The sequence below is a fragment of the Phalacrocorax carbo genome, chromosome 1, assembly GCF_963921805.1.
Source record: "Phalacrocorax carbo chromosome 1, bPhaCar2.1, whole genome shotgun sequence".
NCBI classification, from domain to species: domain Eukaryota; kingdom Metazoa; phylum Chordata; class Aves; order Suliformes; family Phalacrocoracidae; genus Phalacrocorax; species Phalacrocorax carbo.
In genome coordinates this window covers 91,147,993-91,164,621 of record NC_087513.1, presented here as the reverse complement: position 1 = coordinate 91,164,621, position 16,629 = coordinate 91,147,993, and the positions used below count along the sequence as shown (strand labels likewise).

The 16,629-nt window shown below is 45.1% G+C and overlaps 1 protein-coding gene across 1 annotated transcript in view; it reads left to right on the top strand.

Moving 5' to 3' along the window:
• The first annotated feature begins 1,235 nt into the window (after nt 1–1,235).
• The window catches only part of GAP43 (growth associated protein 43), a 61,864-nt gene continuing 46,470 nt past the window's right edge, over nt 1,236–16,629 (top strand). The window contains exon 1 of the mRNA XM_064466315.1: nt 1,236–1,340. Within this exon, the coding sequence (XP_064322385.1) occupies nt 1,311–1,340 (30 nt within the window). The 5' untranslated portion in view covers nt 1,236–1,310. The remainder of the gene's footprint in view (nt 1,341–16,629) is intronic.

Sequence of the window (16,629 nt, the reverse complement as noted above, 5' to 3'; positions counted from 1 at the left end):
CTGTTGTCTGGAATATTTTTTCACAATGACAGATATAGCTATCCTGCTCAGATACATTCTGAGAAAACACAGTGTTGTAACTTTCAAGACGTGTGCTTGGGGGTGTGCGTGCGCATTAATGTTCGCTCAGGCTCACGCATCGCCATGATCTTCTGTGCGTGCAAACCCATACATTTTTGTTCCCGCACGTGCATGGGGGGTGGCTGTGTCTGTGAACATGCACATCTTCCTCATAATAGTTTACAGCAATGTGCAGGCAGAGATAAATAGATGTAGAAATTACTTACGCGCTGAAATTAATTGAGATCGATACTGAAGGGAAAGGGATGATTTCTGTAGGTTTTGAAGCTATTCTAAAAAAATAAGTCTGTTGCAGGAGTATCATTTTCTGTGCCTGTGGAAGGTCTATAGGATGGACGGAGGGAACGGGGGAGAAAGTTGTCCCGTTCAGTGCTGCAGGACGTCACCATGCGGGGTTTATGCCTGCACATATGAAGAACGCAGCGTGTACATATATGTTTGCGAGTGTGCTGCTGAGGGGGAGGGGGATTTTTAACAGCCTTTTTATCATATTTGCCGATTCCCATTTAGCTCGCAGCTCCCACCTACGGTACGTCACCTGTGCATGGCATATACCGCCTGACATGGCAATACCCCCGCTCCCTCTTCTCCCCTCCGTGCCCTCCCCACCCCATGCTCTCTTCAGACATAAATCCCGCTCCTGGCTGTGTCTGGGTGCTGGGGGCTTCGGCTGCCCTGGTGAGAGTGGGGCTGGGGGCTCCCCACTCGCCCGGGCCCCCTCTTTGCCCGGTGCCTCCCAGACACACCCCACCCCTCCCACCCCCTCCGCAGTCTGCAGTGTCCCCTCGCCCCTGTCGCCTCTGTACAGTGGGAAAGTCGTTGGGTAATTGGGTCCAGATTGGAGATTTTAATTATTCATGAGGCTGGCAAGGGACTTGGGGGTGGGTGGGGGGGGCTGCTGGGGTGGGGGTGGGGTGGGGAGGTGACGAGCCGGGGAGAGCTGGTGAACAATTCTGGGAAGGGTAGGGAGGGAGGCAGGGAGAGGCAGCGTGTGCATGTGTGATGAGCAATAGCTGTGGACCTTACAGTTGCTGCTAACTGCCCTGGTGTGTGTGCGTGTGCGTGTGCGTGTGCGTGTGTGTGTATGTGTGTGTGAGAGAGAGGGGGGGAGAGAGAGGGAGGGAGGGAGGGAGGGAGTGGAGAGGGTGGGGGGGAGAGATAAGAGAGAGAAGAGGAAAAGGAGAGAGGAGAAGGAAGGAAGAAGAAGGAAGGAAGGGGACAATACGATCATGCTGTGCTGTATGAGAAGAACAAAACAGGTAGAGCTGAAGATTTTTATATTTCTTTCCGTTAAGACCTCTCCCAGGCTGCTGCGTGTCCGTGGGGTGCGTGTCTGCCTGAGTGCGTGAGGGGCTGGGGTAGGGGGGGAGGAAATTTCAGCTGCTTTCAGCAGACGTCTCTTTTGCAATTCTTTAGCATCTTGCGACTGAAGGCTCTTTTCACACCCTTCAACATGACTGTTTTGCCTTTCCGGAGATGGTGATGTGGGGAAGGGGGGTGGCCTACGTCCACATTTGGGGAGCTACCAGAATCCCCCCTCTATTCTTCTTCTTATTTTTTAACGGTGGGCAGATGTATTGCCTGGGATTTTCTGTCTGCAGTTCTGAGGGTGTGGATGGGGGGTGGGGGGTGGGGGGGGGGGTGCGGCTGGCAGGAAACGTGATGGGATCTGGCTCTACCTTGGAGATAAAGGAAGCGATTCTTAATCTTATGCTAAAAAAGAAAGGATGCCCAGTGAGCCTTGATCCCTGGTCAGAATACTCTCTATTGCTCCTGGCTCCGATGAATGGGAGATGCTTTATGTGCGTGTGCTGTGAGGTGGCTCGGAGGACAGGTGCATTCATTTTTTTTGTGTAACAACAATCTCAGCAAGAATTAACCTGAAGCTTTTTTTTTTTTTTAACCTCTCCTATAGCAAAAAATGCAATTAATTAATAACAAACTCATTAGCCAGGGGAGGGGGAGAGTCACCCTCTCTGCAATACCCTTCATAGTATAGCCAGTTAGACAACTGTGCACCAGCTGGTAAAGAGACGGAGGACCACGCCTCTGTGAGCTCCGAACTCGGGTGGGATAAGAGAAGCTCACGGTGTGAACCTGTTGGAAACCAGTTCATTCTCCTTACTGGTACCACCTGGCTTTTCCTGACAGGGAATCGCGATGATAAGAAGGTTTGGGTGGTGGCTAGTTTTCAGTGCCAGATCTTTTATGTACAAAATGATAATGAAATTGAAAAAAAACCCTACTTTGGTCATTCCCCCCTCACCCTTCCCCCTTTTATTTCGTGTGAAAGCACAAACCTGCTCCTGATTAAGAGAGCCTATTTTGGCTCAGCCTCTTGGTCTTCCTCGGGAGGATGCTGGATTTGTGCAGTTGGAACTTTGAGGCAGGAGCTGGCCCCAGATACCTTTGTAAGGCGTTTGGTAGTGACAAAGAGCTTTGGTCCTCGTTCTGAGCAGAAAACTCAACTCATTCTTAGGTACAGCACCACACTGGTTACTTTCTTGATATATGTGTACATTTGAATATCTCTCACAATATAGCACTGCAGTATTCTGGAGCAATAGCCTAACACACTGATGTGAGTAACTCCAGTTACTGTAGAACAGCACAGTGTTGAAAGAAAATCCAGGTTAAGGTGTGTTTCTGAATGGAGATGTATGTATTACCAAACGAAGGAGCAATTTTGTAGAATAATGGGGAGGGGCAGGTGAACAGGATAGAAAGAGACCCTGCGTCATCCTGTGTTTCTCCCCATGCAAGTTTTTCAAATGCTTTGCAATTAATGATACGTTCACTAAAATCTGGAGGGAGGTGGTGATGGCTGGGGGGGAACACGTTGCAGCCAGCCAGCAGAGCACGTTCAGCTGGCAAATATGGGGTGAAAAGAGCAGAGGAGGAGAAGGAAGGCAGACAGGGAGGCAGAGTGACAGAGCGGTTGGTGGAGGTGCACAGCAAATTTTAAAATAAATTAGGTAGCTCTGGGATTCTTTGGAGTCAGAAGAGAGCTGTTGGGGGAGGGGGATAATTTTGCCCATGCCATCACAGGTTGGGCATTAAAGCTCCTGAATAATATTCTGATGTATCTGTTCTTCACATCTTTAAGGGTTTGTTCCTATCGTTTTGTATTGTGGCATACTTAGAAATGCATGGCATGCAGGTATCTTGATCGCACATAGCCCTCTCTTCCCACTCTGTGCATTAATCCACCGCATGGTACACACCCCTTTGCGCGTGCATGTGCGGCACGCGTCTCCACTCTCCGGTCGCTCGCATCTGTACTACACATATATGCACAAGCACACATGCACTCGTTTGCACATGCTTTCTGATCCTTATGCAGCCATACAACCTGAATGTGCCTTCCGTGCATATTCGGTGGATGTTCCTGGGCTCAGAGCCCAACTGCTGCTCCTATACCTGAATACGCACCACACCTGCCAAACTGGCAATATAACAGTTCGCTCAGCAGAGCTGGGGATACACCAGAGGAAGCTTTAATATGGAAAAAAAAAAAAGACCTCTGTTTTCAGCTTGTACTCTTCCTCTGTCCCCACCCAGACCTTTCACTGAGAGGAAAAGATGGAGTGGGTTCTTCAGCACAGGCAGGAGTTTCCTTCCCAAAATAAAGACTGCTCTCCTCAAATTATTTTTCAGGGAAGCCCCTAGTGTCCCGCCTTTCTGGCAGTGAAAGAGCAAAATGTTGAAATTACAGGCTTGGGCTTGGAAGAAATCCCTTCACATTTGTGTCTAGGTGTGCCTGTATGTGTCTGTCTTCCCACCCCTCAAAGACAAATATGTTCACACACTCATACCTTGCAGATTATTCTTTCTTGTGGGTGCGATGCCAATGTGAAGAGTGAAGTATCTGACTGACTGTGCCCGCCCATGAGAGATGTAGATAGCTTGGTGTTGTTTCTGCCCACTGTTAATTGCAGCTCTGAATCTGTGCCCACAAAATATTCAGCTAAAAGGTGGCATAACCGAAAGGCTGGGTGAAGCAATTTCTGAAAAATTGAACTTAACCCTTACTGCCAGCGAGACATGCGGTCAGTAATACGCAGAGCTGGATAGTGAGATAGGTGGCTAGGAATGCAAGTGCTGCATGCACCACATACTAGAACAGATGGACGTTATGGGGGTATGTGCTCAGTATTGGATTGCATGAGTGATTAAACAATAACCCGCAAGCAGGTTTCCCACTTGTGGGTGAGATGAGTCTCATTCATCACCAGCCATATCCGACGGCTTCCCTCCCATTCTGTCTTCTCCTCCTCACCCCAGTGCTGGAGAGCCAGCGGCTGCAAAGGTTTAAACCTGCCACACCCATCAAATCAAAGGAGGGAGGGGGGAAGAGGCAGTCTGCATTTCTTTCCCCTTCCACACGAGCAGCATGAATAAACAGGGCTGTACCTCTAAAGATGCAGTTTAATGCAATTGGAGAAGGAGAAAGCATTAGGGAACTGTTCTAGCAATTACAACCAGTCGGTGAGGTGTCTTGTCATTCCAGGAACTGCAGATGTGTGCAGGAAGGAGGAAATGGAGTAAAAGAGAGAGAAGATGTACGCAGAGTTAAGGCTTTCTTGCCTCAGGATATTAAAATGTCTTGGACCTCATTTAGAATAGCTTAATTATGCTGCACAATCCAGATGCTTCAAAACTTGCAAGGCATGGTCTTACCTTTAAACACCAACGTGGAGAGAGGAAAAGGGCTATTTTAAAGGAAAGGTGTCCATCCACGCCCCTCCTCCCTCCACTTGCCAGCGTGGTGTAAATCACCACAGTCCATTGACTTCAGGGCAGAGGCACTTCATCTGCACCTGGAGAGAGTCTAGCCACTGCCTCTGCCTTTTTGAGAGACACCGAGCGGTCTATTTGCTTCTGCCAGTAAACAATTGCTGCATGGAAGTTTAATTACTCCAGGTCCTTACGATTTCTCCTCCTGGGTTGATACCCCTGGGATTTCTCCTGAGAAGGGTGTCTCCAGAGAAACTCCCCTCCCATCACCCTGTCCTCCTCCGCTGCCTTTGCTGACTATTAGAGACATTGATTTCTCCTAGATCGCATAATGTAACTGTTCTTAATGGCATAGACAAACCCCCTCCTAGGGAACTAATTGCAGGCAGAGTTTCCAGGGGGAGAAGGACAGCGATAATGCTTAGTGGGAAAGAAACCAGTCTGTTGATCCAAATTGCCTATTGCCACTTGCTCCTGGATGAGAATCCCAGCAAAAAAAGCAGTCAGGGAGTACCCACCAGTACATAGAGGCATCCCTGCTGAGAGCGCTGTGTTGAATGCTGTATCTGCCTGTGCCAGGCTGGGTACACATGTGCAGCCGAGGAACTGACATGTATTGTCTGGGGGCTTGTCCTGGCCCAATGCTGAGGGTGTCTGAAAGATCTCAAAGCTGCTTCTGCCTCAGGATGAGAAAATGGGCTGTAGCTCCAGACTCTGCCCATGCCATGCTGAGGGGGCATCCATTGCTTGGGGATGAGGGATGAGAGGGACCCCTCCTTCAGTCATGTGGCTTTGACTGCCTAGGAGGAGAAAGTGCAAAGAGGTTTCACCTCAAGTCCACTCTTGTTTCAGGCTAGTTGTCATGGATTCTGTGATGCCATCCCAGGATCTAGTAGCTACCCTGCACAGACATTATATTTCCCTCGCCCCATTTCCCAGGGAGCAGGAATTCCCCAGTGCTGGCAGATGCTGAGTTTCAAGTCCTGCTTGTGCTAGTGGGAAGGTGAACTGGGCCCTTCACCCATTGCAAGATGGCAGCAGGCTGATAGTCTTGCATGGTATAAATCAAGGATGTGTATACCTGCTTGGGTTCACCGGCCTCATGTTGTGAGGCATGTGCTTACCTCAGTGACTCTCATCTGCTCCATGTGTAGAGGACATGGGGTGTAAGTGAGCTCTGACTAGTCTATACTGAGCAGGCATGTATATGCTGAGGGATTAATGTGTTAACTGGTAAAACAGCAGGCATAGCCTGAAAAAGCCAAAGCCTCTGCTTTTGGCTGAAATAGTATGAAGCAAAAGCACCAAGTACATATAACCTGAGACCTCTTCATGCTCCCTGTAGGCTGGTGGTATGTTACTGACTACCATTTGCTCATCCCATGTGTTGCTGGTCCGTGCATCCTTCCCTCTGCATGACTCTCCTGTTGTCCCCTCCTCCTGCACATAAATAACTTGCACCTCTTCTGGTGCTTTGGGCTTCCTCCCTACACAGGGAGGGCTTTATCTGGATGTGAGAATGAACGATAGCTCTGATGACAGTTCCAGGCTAAAGACGCCTGAGGATGGGAAACCTTATAATGGCAGCTGTCTGTGTTGATGCCCTTTGGAAGTCACTATGCAATTCCCCTGTTTGCTGCGAGTCTGACAAGGCTCAGGGATAGATTTGGCAGCAGTCTGTACCTAGCTGCATCTGAGTTTTGAAGGCCCAGTGTCCAGCTCTACACAGGGGAATGCTAGTCTGGCAAGAGGAGGTCAGTCATCCAGAAAGGCCCAGTGGAAGGTGCACATGCCTTGCTGGTGGGAATACTGGAATACCTTGGTGTGGAAATACCAGAGCAGGTATCCAGGTGAAACACCTTTCAACATCTGAAGTCCAAAGTCCATGTGCAATCCATCCATATTAATTTCATCTATAATTCCAGGATCCTTCTGAGCATGCCAGGAGGTGACGTGTAACCTCAGAGCTGTGATGGCCTCATGTGGAGAAGGTGTTTATATTTCCTTAGGGCTCTCCCTATCACCTGCTGAGTGTGTGTGTAAAACTGCATGGCTTTTTATGGTTGCAAGCACCACAGGCCAGTAGTTAGTACATAGGAATTGGTTTCAGGAGAGCTGGTTTCTCTTGCTAGCAGTGCTATTAACCTGCTTTTTGACTTGATCTAAGCACAGTTTCTCTGCCTGTCATGGCTGTCTCTGCAAGATGCTTCTTTAATTTTGAAACTAAATAATTAGTGTGTTAAAAAAAAAAAATAAAAAGGGTTCAGATGCCCTCAGGTGAGAGGTGCTTTAGAAAGGGAAAGCATTGCTTTATCCATCCTCAGTCACTCCTGCAGTGCTGGGATGTTTGTTAGCCACTTGAGTTCCTTTAACACAAACCATTGATTTTCTTCCCAGACCCAGGCTTTATTACTATGGGCCAGAGCCCGAGAGTAGGGCTACAACTTAGTTTACTCCCTGCTATTCAGCAGTGTGCTCCTTCCTCTCCTACCATCATAACGATCCAGCCTGTAGCAACCTACAACATGTGTATGGAGTGAAGGAATAGCGTAATGAAAATAGTGATTTGTTTTTAATATAACAAAAGGGACTTGTGCTTTTGGAGTTACACTGATCCTGCTGTCTCCGCCTGTTATTCATTTTGTCTGCTCTCTCCATCTGTTCTGCTCCTCGCCTTCCTCCTGCTCCCTTGACCATGCAGTCCTCCTGCTGCTGCTTCTTCTCTCCTCCAGCTGGGTACCAGCACTCCATTAGGCTGTGCTTCTTGGGGGCTCTTGCTGGCAGCATCAGCCACTACCACCAGGGTCTTATTCCCTTCACCTTTCCTGGCACTGGTGTCAGAAGGGAAGCTGGTAGGAGGGAAAACTGCATGGGTTCTTTGTGCTTCCAGTTGCTTTTGCAGCTTCCCCAGTTCTCCTCCACTTGGGCAGCTGTTGCAGCTACTGTGAATGAGCACCTATAGACAGAGAAAGCAAAGCGGTGCATCTCCACCTGTCACATTGCTGTTAACATAGGGAGAAGGTTGCCCACCCCCAGCAGGCATCTGGGGAGGGGTATGGCTGCCATAGGAGTAATGCATGCAGAACAAACTAGTATCACCATTCCTGCTTTCTTTCTTCTTCTGAGCTTGTCCCTTAGCTACTAATGCCACTGTTGGGTGGCAAGCTGTGCTCCAGCTGTCTTGCTGGCCCAAGAGAGGATGTCCTGAGCCTGCCTTCCTCCCACCAGGGTTCGTTGGCTTTGATGCCTTGAAAGGAAAGCCAGGATGTACTTATATTCTTTTAAATTATAACTAATAAATGTCAGTCCCATTCATTACTCATCTTACTTCTGAAGTTTCTTGAATTAATTCCAGCCATAATCACAGTGTATCTCTATTTATAGAAAGCTAGGACATCTCACAATATTTAAACATTCTGTCTGTAGGAGACACCTTTCTGTAAAGGCTGGTAATCAGTAAAGCTAATAGGCTCTAAAAGAATCCTACTCACTTGGTTTGAATGCCCCTAAAATTTAGGGGTGCAGGGGAGTATGTTTAGATCTGAACCTAGCTCTGAAGCTAGTTTTATTCCACTGTTCTCATAATTGCCTAAGAGTGAAACTGTGGTCTCAGGAAGTTCAGGTTTTTATGAATTGGGATGATTTTTAATAATTGGTGATGCCCAGAATAATTTACAGTTTTGATTACTCTTATTAAGAATATTATCAATTGGCATCTAGTTCATCAGACTATTGAATGGAGTCTAACCCATTTGTTTTATTAATAGTATCCAATGTCCTTATAAATCTGCAGTGTGAAGTACTCAAGGGTGGGCAGGTCAGGGCAGCATGGTGCCATACTTTGCTCTTTTGCGTAAGATGCCAATCATTTATATTAGTTCAAACTGAAGCAGCAGGATGCAAACCACAATGGTTTTGAACTGACCATTGTTCTCCTTGTATCATTGCTTCTTCTGTCTGCCCACAGCTTTAGGAGTAAGAAATTCTGTGGTGGATTTATAAATAATGTAACAAAAATCATCTAGGTTTGGAAGGGAAGACGTAAAGAAACAAGTATCACTTGCCGATTTGCTGACAGTAAGATTTGCAGCCATTTGGTTTCATGTGAGATTGAAGTCCACTGCTGGAAATCACCTGCTGAGAAAATGTGAGGAGGGCATCACCTGCTTGACTGTGCTTGAGAAGCATGGTGCGGCTGGGAGGCAGTACTGGAATAACAGGGAGCTGGAACGATGGGGAACTGAAGCAAAGGGGCTTTTAGGTGCTGGACCAAAAGTTTATCCTCAGCAGGGACACTTCACTGTAGATTGGAGAGCTGCACTGAAATGTAGCTTGTGTTCTTCAGAACTGGGGGCACCTTTCTTAGGGTCAAGATTTTAATTCTTAGCTTTTTATGTTGGAGTAGTCAGGCTGGCACCTTGCAAAGACCTGGATTTCACAGCCTGAGATGGATTCTGTCAGAATGGAGATCTTGCCTGATCAAAGATGAGAAGCCTTCCTCCTGTTTGCATTTCCAGTGGAAGACACAGAGGAACTTCAAGCCCTACATAGACTTTTGAGGATGGACACCTGCAGTGGAAAACTGATGTTTAATGTTGACCATTAAAATTGCAGTCAGAAGCATGATAAGGATGCAACCAGTCCCACCTAAAGCACAGGATCTGGCAAATGGCCTTTCCCTTGTAGCCTAAATTCCAGTCAGAATATCAGCTAGAAGAGGTTAAAACCTAAGGAAAGGACATATGAAGCAAGGAAAAAAGGTCTTCCCCTGAAATAACTGAAGAACTGAAGCTAACTGAAACCTCCATGAAGAAAACAGAAGTTGGATAACTTCAAGAGGATAGTTAGCAAAGTTAATATGTGAATCAATACCTGAAGCTCCCTCTTATACGGTAAAGCTAGATATGCAGCAAAAAGAACCCTCCATTATGATGCCAGTGTACAAGACTCTGTGGAAGACAAAAGAATTGACAAATTAGTGAAAAACGAGCCCTAATGGCTTATAGGAACTTTTAGCAAATCTCCCTTTAAAGTTCAGTTAATTCTTCCTTATGTTCTTTGTTTTCTTCCTTTGAGTCATATGATTCCACAACTGAGGAAGAGATACCATAATACAGTGCCTTATCTTGTAGAATTTCATTCCTTTTTAATTAGGGTGTGGCTGACAAGAGTAGTCTGAAATGTATCACAGTGTTTTACCATTGTTCTGAACTGAGAAATAAGGGATTGTTGTAAGTTGAACTACCTTCTTAGAGGTGCCTGTCATAGGCTGTAGAACTTCAAAGCTTGCTTCCTTTCTAACTGTAGAGGTGTCTAAAGTCCTAAGATAATTACACTTACACCTGTAAAATCCCCATAACTTTTAAAGGCTGCTTACTGGCACGCCTAGATGATCCTTAGTTTTACAAGCAATAATCAGCTTGATACCTATTTAACAGCTAAGCTACCGTGGGATCTACAAACCAAGTATTCTTCCAGTTGCTTTCCCTGCACAGCTGAAACGGGCAAGCTTGTCAGAGCACATAGTTCAAATGTCCACAGAGAATGCATCCAAGAGGAGGGCAATGTACTACCTCCCTTTTATCCAGAAACACTTTGATTAAGTATTTACCCAGAGGTGCGGTGAACATACCATATCTGCCTGAGTACGTCTGTACCCCCACTTCCCAGGCTATAGAATATACTGCGACCAGTGTTTGCTGGAGAAGCTGATCTATTTTGCACAGACAAATAAAATATTAATTGGGCCAGAGCAAGAGAGTGAAAGAATATAATCCTGACTCTCTACCTTACTGTTTATGATACTTGTGGATGGGAGGGAAGAGCTCTGGTTAAAGCTTTACATCATACATTGTCAATAAGGCCAAAGCATTTTATGCCCATTTTGCATATCTCCAGTAACATGGCCAACTGCAAGTTGATGGCTAAAACAATTAATAGGAGCCACAGAGGAGGAAGATCAGGATCTAGGAAAAGGGCAGAACAAGTCAGGATGTACTGATGTAAGATGGTTGTTTCAAATCTTCCTAGCTAAAGTACAAAGCTGATGGAAGCAATCTCTGAACCATGAGCTTTGAATGCTTTGAAGACTCATGAGGGCTGGATGAGGTGTGACAAGGCTGAAAAAGAATGAGGCGAAGATAAGAAATTACAGACTACTCAGTTTAACTTCATTCCTGGGGAAAAAAAAAACAACGGTAGAAATAATCAAATAAAGGAGATTATTAGGAGACAGCACAGATCTGTCAAGAATAGATCATGTCAAACTAATTTAGCTTTCTTCTATAACAAGCCTTGTGGATACAGGGGAAGTAGTTGTCATACCTTGTCATTTGTAAGGATTTTGACATTATCTCACAGGCTTTTAACATAAGTGAAGCAAAGAAGCATGATCCAAAGGAAAACATTACAGCAGAGATGCAGAACTGCTGTAGATAATCCTACTCAATGAGCATTTTTCACTGATTTCCTGTCGAAACAGAAGACTCCATTGAGCGGGTTGCCACAAGTTAGAGCCATGGCCTGTTAGTGCTTCATGTTTTCATTAAATACATTGTACTTTACATTTTAATTTCAACCTGGATGACTGTCTGGAGGAAGTGTATTTTAAAATCTGCAGATGGCACGAACCACGTATAGGCTGCTGGAAATTAGTGAAATTCAAGACAAGCTTGTCAAACCAAGGACCTGGTTTGAACAGCAGCAGAGCAAATGTGAAGTGCCCTCCATGGGAGTGATTAATAAATTGCAGCCAGCTGTCCATGGGATACAACAGGCCAGATAGCTATCCTTCAGCAGGGGAGACAGGGTATCTAGAGAAACACAAGTTCAGCGTTAGTCTAGAACATCATTCTGTTGTCAAAAAGGAAAACATCCTCTTACCAGGTTGTGCAAATGTGAATATAGGCCGTAAGACACATCTAATAAGCCTTCAGCTCTGATGAGCACATGTAAATCTCAGCTGAAATGTCATGCCTTAGTCTTGTGCTGCAATCTAAGAAGGTGTGGTCCAGTGAGACAAAGTGCAGACTGGGATAGTGAGAATTGCTAGAGGTCAAGGGAAATATAATTTGTGAGGAAAGACTGAAATAATTGGGGTTGGTTAACCTAAAAGGCTGAGAAGGGTCAGGATGCTAGTCTAGCGAGTGCAAGAAAATGGGAATAATCTCTTCTTCCTCTCCAGGGTGGATAAAACAAGGAGTAATGGTGTTTAATGGGCTGTCAGAGTGATTCAGACTAAACTTTTGGAAGAGTTCAAAAGGACTGTGATGCACTGGAATAGATTGTGTGAGAAAACTATGGCATCTCCAGTTACTGAAGGGCTGTAGGAGGTACTTCTGGACCAGAGGATGGTCTCTTGTGCTCTTGTTTAGGATCAAATATTCACTGCAGCAGAAACTGGACTCATTCTGTCCTCTTGCAGAAGAGTGCTTATCCAGTAGGCTATGAAGCTATGTTTACTTCTGTGCTCACTCTAACTCTGGCCTCATGCTTATTTAATTCTTCCATGAAAAAAAAGCCTAAGAGCTTAAGCAGGAAAAGCTAGCAGCAGCTTACTCTAAACAGTCTTCTGTAGGAGGAAGGTAAGACGAGATCTTTTCAGGTACAGTAAAGAGCTGAATCAACATCTCCCATAATTTAGGGAAGCTAGTCTCCACTGAGGTACTACATAAATACCTATCTACTGCTTGCTGTCAAAGAGGAACTATAGTTGTTGTCTCATTCTGGGCAGGGGTTCAGGGCTTGTAATCCAAAACAGAAGATGCCTCCCTGATAACCAGAGGAAGATGCCTAAACCCAGACAATTTAGATGTTGCTCTGTCTTCAGCATTTGCTATAGGCAGGCTCAAAAGGCATTTATTTGGTGTATTGTGATATTGAGGTGCCTAGTTCTCCCTGAATTTTCTAGTGGACTTAAGACTATGGTTTCTATAGAGCATCTCACCTTCTTCCTAGACTCCAACATCCGTCTTCTGAACACAGACATCTGCTGGAACTCCACACTGAGGTTCTCTTTTCATCATCCTCCAGAGATAATTATTACAAGGGATTTATCAGTTGGTGTCTTCTTCTACCTGCCTGACATGAATTGTCTCAAAGCATTTATATGGCAATCACTCAGAAATTCCCAACTGGAGTGCTGTACCCTACTAGCACTCACCTTCAGTGCTTAATCCCCTCTGCTCCCATTATGATGTGTCCCAGCGGTTGCTGGGAATACTGAATAAAACATGCTGAGATATAATATTCACCTTCACTGGATATATTCTCATGCAGCAGAAGAGCTACTGCTGCATAAGAATATTGAAGAACTAAAGCTGACCTGTGGTATCTTCCATTATCACGTGCTGAGTCCGTACAACCCTCAGAAAGAAATCCTTTCTTCAGTTATTCCAAGGCCTTTACACAACACAAGAAGGGGAACAAGACACCCTGCCTACAGTCAGGATTACCCAACTTTTGGGGGATGAGATTAATTGTAACAGTCAAAGACAATCTTTTCAACTACATCAAATTTTGCTGAGCTTTCCCTGTTTGGATAAGAATTTTCTTGGTAGGGTTCTTCTTCAAATAGATACTGTGGTTTTTTAATTTGTTGTTTGGCTGTATCTGTTGAGATTAGAGGAATAAAGCTTTGAAAGTGTAAAGAGTTTTGCAACCATTTAATAAGTAACAGCTGTGCCTTTATAATATAAGGAAAGAGAATGTCATTATTATTTCAAATGATGAAATTTCCTATTTTCTTCCTTTTTAGTTTATGTTTTGAAATAAGAGATTAAACACTTTTGTTAAGCATACATTGAGTTTTCAAAGTCAAACACTTAGAATATGGAGAATTTATTAAAAGGGTTGCTTGCCCATCTTTAATTTGTCATCTTTCTTGTGTAGGTGTAATGATGTGGTCCTTAATTATAAGGCATTATAAGATATTGGTATGTATTCTTTTTCAATAGGAATACTGTCTCATTCATTGTGCAAAATGGAATATACTTAGGGACTGAATGAGTTTTGCCATAAATGAAGGTGTTTTCTATAGGTCTCCTGTTTCATTTACTGCCAGTGATGAAGGTTATGTATTGAATTGGGCAGGGGGCTGTTCAAAAACAGAAGAATGGTCTCATGTTTTGGCAATTGAATACCGCCCTGAAGAATTGGGCTTTTTCCTGCCTTTTGCCATGAGTTCCTATGTGATATGAAAAAGCCATATAAATGAGGTTTTCCATGGGTGGCCACTAATTGGTGTGTTCTCATTTTCTGGGTTCTCAGTCCGAGACACCTGGGGTCTGACTTGCAGAAGCGCTGAGCCAGTATTGTATGGAGTTCTGCTCTCAACACGCACAGAGCTGAGGAAATGCTAATCCAAGGCATTGCAAATTAGGGACCCAAAATTAGCAGGTGCTCTGGCCATTTTGACCTTAGCCTCTTTGTGTCTGATTTCGCTGTCTGTAAAACAGAGATAACAACCCCACCTACCTCCCTGGGAGAACCTCCATTAAGGCTCATGAAGCACTGAGATATTATGGCAAAATAGCACCACAGAAAAAGACCATGAGGAAATTAGTATTCTGCATTCAGTGATGGGTTTGAATGATGTGTGGCAAATAAGGCACTTTGCCATGCCTGAAATTAGGGTAACGGGAAAATACTGAATCACTACCCACTCAGTGAGCTCTGTCTATCCTTTGTAGTAGCTGGGGTGGGGGAGACTTGCAAGAAAAAAAAAAGATATGATAAAGATTATTATAAGGCATAGGCACAAGGAAGTCAAAGTGAGGTTTCAGAGAGTCTCCATTTTACATTTTGTGCTTCAGCCTTTACCATGTGCCCAGAAAGATGCTTGTAAGACAGGCTTTTTCTGTAATACATGAGTCATGCTACTTAGTACTCATGCCTGTGAATGATGGGTTGCAAAATAATTGGGAAAAAAATGGGCCAAATGTGTTGTCACTGAAACTAGTACTACATTTTTTACTGGTGTCAGAAGATGTCAGCTTAGATCCTTAAAAAATCCAGCCTGAAAGAGTCTTGTTGTTACTCCCTTTTAATGTGAGGCACAGAAGAAAGTGGAATTATTTGCTGAAGTCATTCTGCCTGTTTTCTCTATATACAACCAATAGCTTTTAAACTAGTATTCACATGCCTTGCATGAATTAATCTAGAAATGATGGAAGAAGTAAGGGCTTGTTCCTCTCTTCTTCCCCTCCCTTCTCCTCACCTGGAAGAAATAGCTTGAGTAATGCAAATAGTACATTTGCTTTATTTGCCAGTCACTTTATATTTGTGTCTGTGTGAGTGGGGTGTGTATCTGCCTATGGGACTCCATGGGAGGATCTCCTGAGGAAGGGCTGAGCTAGAGTTGAGGAAGCAAGCAGGTCTATGGTATCACAGGTCCTACGTCCTGACCTTGGTGCTGTTCTCATGAAATTCAGGCTCTCGGTTGCTGCCCCGGAGGATCTCCAGGTGGGGAGGTTGTGCTTGCACCAGGAGAGGCAGTCTGTCTGGAATGTAAGCTCCAGACCAGGATGGGCTTAAGAAAGAGCCTTCAAACTGGGTTTAACAGGGAGCCTCAGAAGAGGCAAGAACCTCGGTGATACACCGTCGAACATGGTCATACACTTTTATTAATGAGAGCCTGCCTGGGGTTTCTCCCTAGTCTGAATATGCTGTTGTTATTGTGGTGACTATGAATGTCTATATTACCTTTCTCAAATCTCTGATGCATAAGGTGAGACACAATTTTCTGTCCAGGCACAGGTGGGAATTTTTCCCACCATTGCTACATGTGCTGGCTGCTGCTGAACTGATATGTTGCCTCCTAGGCCTCTGTGTCCACGAATTATCTCCAGAAAAAACGTTTACTTTTCCTAGTGGGGCTCAACGCAGCCTAAGGTGCTCAAGGGAGAGTTTTTCTTAGCAGAGACTGAAATGGAAATACAGAAATCCCAGTACAGAAATTCAAAGGTCTTGGGGAAAAAAGCAATTCATCAGTACTCTGTAAGCATGGAAGAACAGTTGTGTCTATTCTGTTGTCCTGAGATGTGCCAGCACAGCATGACATTGTAAACCCACCGAATTTAATCTCTGGTTATGGCTTGAAGCCGATACCTTATGAGGATACCCCGTCTCCTGTTTTGAGGACCTTCTGCTGAGATTGCACTTCATGGCAGCTTAAGAGACCCTCTTCCTGCTCCTCTGGAGTTAAATCTCTGGCTGTCAGGACTGACGCAGAGTTGATGGTCAAGGAGGAGTGATCCAGAGATATACTTCATGGAGGCATGTCGGTGGCCAAAAGAGAAGGTCCTGTTGGCAGGTCTGGAGGAAGGACACTGTCCCTCTGCCAGTTAAGAATGGAAGTGGACTGGCTGTCAGTGTAGGGAAGAAAGAGACCTTGTTTCAAAATGAATGTGTGGTTTTCTCCCTGGGCCATACCTGCTGCATGTTGACCCAGAAAGGTGGTGGAAATGTAGGTCTTGTGTTAGTATTTGTGAGGTGGTGGGGATTTTGTAGACCCTACTGCTCCCAAATCAGATGGGATTTCAGCCTACCCCTGGGGCCCCCTGCTTCTGTGTTTGTCTCAGAAGAAGTGTACACTGCCACAGCACAGACATTAAAGGGGAGGCAGAAAAGGCACTGGACTGGGTCAGGAGATAATTTTATTGGAAGCATCTACAATTGTGTGGCTCCACTGGCTTCATCTCCCCATAGGAGAAGCACTGACTGCAGCAGATAATATTGCAGCTTGTAACCACCCACTCCAGAACTGAAGGGACTTTACCAAGCTAAGGTCAATCTTCCTATCTCGCAAAGTGC